Raw genomic sequence first — 6,765 nt, 5'->3', positions numbered from 1 at the left:
AGATTTAGAAGCTTGCCAAACAAGCTATAAGACTAATTGCAACTTGCAAACTCTCTTTGCATGCCTTGCCATAAATGATGGTATTCACTTTTCGTCTTAGATAGTCAAAGATAGCAGCAATAATCCTCTTTGAATCCACAACTCCATTATTAAGTTTTTCCTTGTCAACTTTGATGATGGGTAGGGGTGTCATGGGCAGGTTAGGCTACATTTAGGGAGGGGGGGAAGAGGGGCGATAAAATGAGTTTTTTAGTGATGGGGATTAGAGATTCCATAAAAATGAGTCACATTCTAAACAACCATGGTCTATAGAGGGATCGTGTACAACTCTCAATCTTGGTTAAAATTAGAAATCTCTCAAGTTATCAACAACAACAGAGTTATGAGCCTGTTGAACTATGTCATTTCAAAAAATGCCTCCGTCTTTATATCTCTTAGCAGTTACTACTTGAAAAGTAAAATCAGAGAAACTGGGAGATGATAGTTACAAGGGCACCAATTAGCATTTGCATATTCGCTTATGATATGCTTAGCAGATGGTGTGATTCAATCAGAGTCCGCGGCTGCCTATCCGATAACCATATTCCCATTATATAATAGAGCTACTGAAGATGCACCTCTGTTGCCATTTTTGTATCTAAAGCTGTTTCTAATGAAGGATGATCCAAGAACACCAAATAATGTCCTTTACATCAGCCCTCCGCACGATGAGATTATCTTGGATGAGTTTCTATCTTTGTGGGATAAAGAAACTGGAAAACCCCTTGAAACTTGAAAGGGCGTAAATACCAGAGGAACAAATTAGGAATACCGAAAAACCTTGGAAAGGTATACGTACCAGAGGAACAACTTGTTAGGAACATTGAAACTAAGAGTGCCCTCGAGCTCTTCAGGTATTAGGTGATAGTTTGCTTAGTCGAATAACACAGGAGTTCGGTTTGTTTGAGAAATTCCTACGGCTATTTATCAGGCCAAATGCACCAGAACATAATTTGCACTGACAGGTTACTACAGGAAATGGTACCCAGCACTAAACAAGGAACTACAGTCACACCAAATGGTAGGATCTTGTGCAACTCACAGCAGGTGGTAGAGGTAATGAAAAAAGAACTAGTAGGGCACTAAAGAATGTATTTCATATGCTAATAAGATTCACTGCAAGTAACTACAATAGATCTCCATTTTCCAATCAACTATGGCTACCAGAACTGTAAATCTGGTTGTTACATGTACCAGATTAGACTATTTCAGTAAGTACGAGTATCAAAACTAATAGAAAAGGAAAAACAGCTAAACAATCACTAACAAACTACATCTTGGTAACTCCGTATTCAGGTCAGAGTAGAATGTAGAAACAATCCCATAAACAAAAAATTATGTAACTTCATCTATTCTTTTTCCCATTTGGCCTATTTCTTCCTCCATCTAATTTTGAAAAAAACCAGCAAAAGTTCAGTCTGCTCTGGGGCTGCTGCCACTTGCTGATGGCCTTTTCCCGGAGTACTTCTATTGCAATAACAAAGAAAGTGCATCAATACTTACCAAATGAGACTAGTAAAATCAAATGGTGCCTGCATAGGCAGCTTGACCCAACTTGAAAACACAAACTCATTAGCTGCTCATCTCACCTGCTTTCCAAGGTTGAATGGGATGTATTTGTATTTGATCATGTGCATAATTTGCCGCTTCATTGTAAGAACAAAAAGAACAATCCAATAGCAGAGCAATATAGGCCAGAACACGGGAACATCAAATAGAGAGAAGAAAGTCATCATAAACGCAATACAGAAAGCCTTTGTTATGGCATACCTGAGACAAACAAAACAATCATAAACATGCAGTGACACCTAAAATGTTCGAGAAAGTATCAAACAGCCTGAAACAGATGTATTGGAATCTTTATCGTGCTTTAATATGCTATGTAAAGGAAAAATGCAGACAGCAACTAGGCGATCAATAAGTGGCAATAGCACCCAAAAGCAATATCGAGAAAAGTTACAGCAGTGCCTTGAATGAGTCCCCATGACTTATTTAAAGTCATTCCCACAAGAAAAAGAAAGATATTTGACTATTGAAAGAAATAGTAAAACAAACCCCTCTATGTTTACCATATCACAAAAGACTACAATCTGTTATGAAACAGTAATCAACAGACATAAAGTGCTTCCATGTTGTAACCTTGAGATCCTAAGTTTGACCTTCCTGCTTTCCAAATTCACAACTCCGCACCCCAGAAACTAAAAAGATGAACAAACCAGTTTTTTCATTAACATGAAGCACCAAAAGATGTCATTCTCCTTCCTATGATTCTTTGGTTAATGGAAAACATAGCATACCATTGGATGGTGTAAGTAGTAACTCCAGATTATGCAAAATTAATCAAAAGAGATGCATGCACACAAGTACATGAATGGCTGATAGAATGCAAGTAACCTAACAATTGACATTCTTCTCTAAGGAGATGCATGCACATGAATACAAGAATGCTAAAAATATTAAGTAGCCCAGAATGAAAATAACCTAATGATTGGTATTCTTTTCTTCCAAGGGTTGACATTTTTCTTTAGTTTAATAACAAATTTTTCCTTCTTTAATACACATGTAGTCTGTAACAGTAAGATACCGTCACGGAAAAAGGTTGATTTTCAAAAGGCAAAAACAGAACATTACGGAGCATTTATGAAACTATAGTAGTGATCCCCCAACTTATTCCTTCTAAGCAGGCATTTTCTAGAAGTCACCTTAAAGAAAGAAATTGAAGTAATTCCAAAAGATTACAACCCAGGACATGGGGGAAAAAGAAACCAATATTCTAAGGTTATTGGAGGACCCCAACACCCTCTAAAACAACCTTGATACTGCCCTCGGCTCCGTACTTGTTCATCTATTGATCACATTATTCCTACAGATCCGTTAACTTTGGGAAGTGATTCTGTAACTAACTTGGCTTCCACTCTAGTCTAAAGAGCCCCCAATCTTCTTCTTTTTTTTTTTTGGAGAATGGTCACAGAAATATTATCAGCATAAAGGCTGTGCTTAAGCCATATTTACAGTTCAAAATCCAAACAGTAATCCTTGTTCTATCTTACAAGTCATCTATAATGTCAAGCAAAGGTTCTCTGCATCTTCTAAAAAGCTGTCTTTACACCAAAAATGAAACAAAAGAGCACCCAATCTTTCTTCTTTTTGTCTTTCTTTTGAGGAGTTAGCCAAAAGTGCCCCTAATCTTACGCAACATATATCAAAGATCATACATTGGACAATATTGTCGCACATGTCAAGGAAGGAAAAAGGCGGACAATACTTCAATGTTGCTGAACATGAAGCAGCACTTTTTTTTTGTGTCTCCTGATGCTGGTAAGGAAAAGGTGGGCAGTACTACTATGTTGCTTTCATCAGTTCATGAAGCAGCTCTTTTTCTGTATTTTCTAATACTACCACCCCGTCCTTGGAGATATAAATAATATAGGAGTTGCCCATAAGGAGACAAAACACTAAAATGACCAGCGCCATAAGGTAGCCTAACTGTTACAAGATTATGCCGACTTATACGGTTATACCAGCCCCCTTTTAGAACTAGTTAAATCTATGTCATGCAACTGACTCAAGCACTGAAGAAGATGTTAGTGCTCTCAAGACAACCGTTTAATGACAGGCATATCATCTTCCAAATTCTGAAAAGCTTGTATGCTTCCTGCTTCCAACTTCTCAAATGTAAATAACACTCTCAAATTTTACCAAGGAACACCAACGTCAAACAACATATAGAGCAACCTAAAACAACTTTGAATAGACATCAAAAAAGTATAGCAGATGATAAAGGTATCATCCTTTATAAAATATGGATGACAACCATTTCTTACCCCAATAGCAAAAAGTTCACATCCCATATAGCAGGAAGAGAAAATCATAAGAGATGACAACCATTTCTAGCAGCAAATAGGAAGAAAAAGAAAAAAGAATCACAGCCAAACAGCCAGAAATATTACCAGAACTTGAACTCTGGAAGGCGACGTATGAAAGGCTTGAATTCGTCTGAACCTTTAGTTGGCAACAAAGGTCCATCTGATGGTTCCAGTTCAGGGTCAACAAGAGGTGATAGAAAACCAATCAGCAAATTGAGTATGTAGATGCCCAAACCATAGGTAACAATGTAGAATCCTTGAAGATAATAAACCCGCAGGGCATAAACAAATGCTAAGACAAAGGTTCCAATCCACCTATAGGGAGCATGAGGAACAGTTTTATCTAAATAGTACTGGAAAGTTTGTGAGAGTTCATGACTCCGTTGGTTAAATGCTGCAGCTGCCGAGGCACCATCACCTCCAACTCCCTCCATAAAAACTCAACTCTACAATCCTAAAAATGCCACATAACAATGGAATAAGATCATCAAGGGAAAAACGTCATGCTAAAAACTGTTAGGTATACATTGCCAAGCACAGTGGGATCATCACCAAAGAAGCAAAAGAGTGAGAAAACTCAATTCTATCACCTTGAAGGTGAATAAGAACTTCACATTAGATCAATTTATAAGAAGTTATGACAAAGCTGATTGCCTATAACGCCCATTATAGCTGGCAATCATAACAGAATGAAAGTTCCCACTTTCTTATTGCTAGCAAGTTGCAACTCCCTCGATGTAGATTACTCCTCCCTTTGTTCCAATTTATGTGGCAACATTACTATTTGGGGAATCAAGAGGTCTATGACCATGTTTTTCTTAAAAAAATTGACTTATTATATTATGCAGTTTCTAAATATGTAAATTGACATGGATAATTAACTATTTGAGCTCCAATCCTTGCCACATAAAGTGGAACAAAGGACAAATTGATCAATCACTCAACAAGCTAGTCGGGTCAGCTATACGAAACCTCTTATAACATTTCGCTAAACCGAATGCCAAAAATAAAAGCACCAAAGAGATTAGATCTAAAAATGGGCTGATTAGATATTAGAAACTCAATGTTCAAAATGAAGCAAAATATTTGTGGGTCTGATCCTTACCTTCGCCGATGGGAAAGCAGAGAAGGAATTAAGTATTGAGGGTTTGGACGGGAGAAAATACGATCGTCGATGACTGATAGCGGCGAAGGATCTATTTTGCTCTGTATTGGCGATTGGATAGTACGCTACGGCCCCTCTCTACCTCTGCTTCACAATATATCCGTCCTTTCGTTCTCCCTCCCTTTCTTCTTTTTCTTTTTCTTTTTCTTTTTGGTTATCTGTTGTAAATAATACAATTTTTTTTGCTAATAGTCCTATGCTACATTTATTTAACCAATCTATATATCTATATAATTGTGGGAATGCAAAAGGTGATGTGGCATGTCTCAAATACTAGGCTTTGTATTTATCTTTTTTCTCCTTTTTTTGGCTTTTTTTTTGTTGCATTTTCCTTATTTATGCTATTGTAAAAATTAAAGTCTAATAATTATTACTCCGCCGTTTCATAAATTGCGAGCACTGATTCATCTACTAATCTAATATTATTTATTGTTCTAACGTTTCATTTAACTAATTAAAGCACGGTTTCATTATCTAATCTATTCATATTCCCTTTTCCACCAATTCACCCCACTAACTAATGATTTTCAATAAATTTTGCTTTTCACATATCTTAAACGGTCAGTATCTCTAAAACATAAGTTTTTTCACTTTAGATATTAGATAGGAATAGACAGAGAAGAGCAACTAACAAGCATGAGGAAGGAAGAAGAACGAGGGAATCCACTGCCACGCTCCTTTTTGTTTTATACTACTAACCAATATTATAGGTACATAAGATTATGAATACTTACATTTTATTCATTTTGAGTTTTCCTTGGTATAATATCTTAATTTTTTTTCCTTAATGTTTAGTTCAGTTGTTGCTCATGTTGTTCCTCAGGTACAAAATACATTGCGTTATGACATAGATATTTAAAAAAGATCTGAATGCTGTAAAATCTTCACTAATTTAATGGTGTTCATTTGTGTTGCCTACGATCAGGTGATATAATCCAATAAGCACAGTGGGTTAACATTATGTAAGTACTTTCTCTTAAGCAAGTTGTAAGTTGTTATTTCTCTTTTATTTTTCCTCTTTTGAGATCTTGATCTACTTTGTTTTTTGTTTCAGTTTGATTCGTTCTCAGAGAGAGAGAAACTTATTGTATGTTTTTTATCTACTTTTTCTTAAGCTTGTTTGTATGTTCTTATTTCTCTTTAATTTTTTATTTTTTATTTATTTGTAGTTGATCTTTCAAATTGAATCACGTAAGTTGTGATATTAGTTTTTTCACTATAACCCAATATATCTTCCTATTTAAGTAAATGATAATGCAAATTATTATTCATTTTATTAATTAATTATTTAATTTTCTTTCCTTACATCAAGAAAAAATTTAATTACACTTGCAATCCAAACCCTTCATTTCCACCAATGAGGTTCTTGGGTATTGACAACAAGTATTAAATATTGAAAAAGAATTACATGCAATGGACATTTTTCTTAAAATGAAAGAATGATGATAATAATAGTTATAAGTATACATCATAAAATTGAAGATTCTGTATTTGACATGTACATAATAAGAACAACTATGAGAAGGCAGCTCTAAGAAAAAGATTTATATTAGTGATATAACTTTAGTTTTATACACATGCACATTAAATTTTTTAATTTCTCCTATCTCAACCGAACTTGCAAAATTAGTTTTATAATTATAATTATAGGTTCTATGTTTGACATGTTCATAAAAAGAATAACCATGAGAAAAA

At 35.2% G+C, this 6,765-nt stretch overlaps 1 protein-coding gene across 1 annotated transcript; it reads right to left on the bottom strand.

Moving 5' to 3' along the window:
• Positions 1 to 1,116: 1,116 nt before the first annotated feature.
• LOC104210196 (protein RER1A-like) lies at positions 1,117 to 5,210 on the bottom strand. Its single transcript, XM_009759026.2, has 4 exons — positions 5,011 to 5,210; positions 3,990 to 4,359; positions 1,629 to 1,809; positions 1,117 to 1,506 (listed from the first exon to the last, which is right to left on the bottom strand). Exons 2-4 carry the CDS (start codon positions 4,337 to 4,339, stop codon positions 1,453 to 1,455), a joined length of 585 nt encoding a protein of 194 aa, XP_009757328.1. The 5' UTR covers positions 4,340 to 4,359; positions 5,011 to 5,210; the 3' UTR covers positions 1,117 to 1,452.
• Between the last annotated feature and the right edge of the window lie 1,555 nt (positions 5,211 to 6,765).

This window comes from Nicotiana sylvestris, chromosome 3 (assembly GCF_000393655.2).
Source record: "Nicotiana sylvestris chromosome 3, ASM39365v2, whole genome shotgun sequence".
Taxonomy (NCBI): Eukaryota; Viridiplantae; Streptophyta; class Magnoliopsida; order Solanales; family Solanaceae; genus Nicotiana; species Nicotiana sylvestris.
The sequence above is the reverse complement of the archived record's forward strand: the minus strand, read 5'-3'. Positions and strand labels throughout refer to the sequence as shown.

Bases quoted from the DNA above. Each gene is read 5' to 3' on its own strand.
- LOC104210196 (XM_009759026.2), bottom strand. From the start codon at position 4,339: ATGGAGGGAGTTGGAGGTGATGGTGCCTCGGCAGCTGCAGCATTTAAC. The intron at 1,810-3,989 runs GTAATATTTCTG...TGTTTGTCTCAG, and splicing joins CTTCCAGAGTTCAAGTTCTG to GTATGCCATAACAAAGGCTT. The intron at 1,507-1,628 runs GTGAGATGAGCA...TTATTGCAATAG, and splicing joins CATTCAACCTTGGAAAGCAG to AAGTACTCCGGGAAAAGGCC.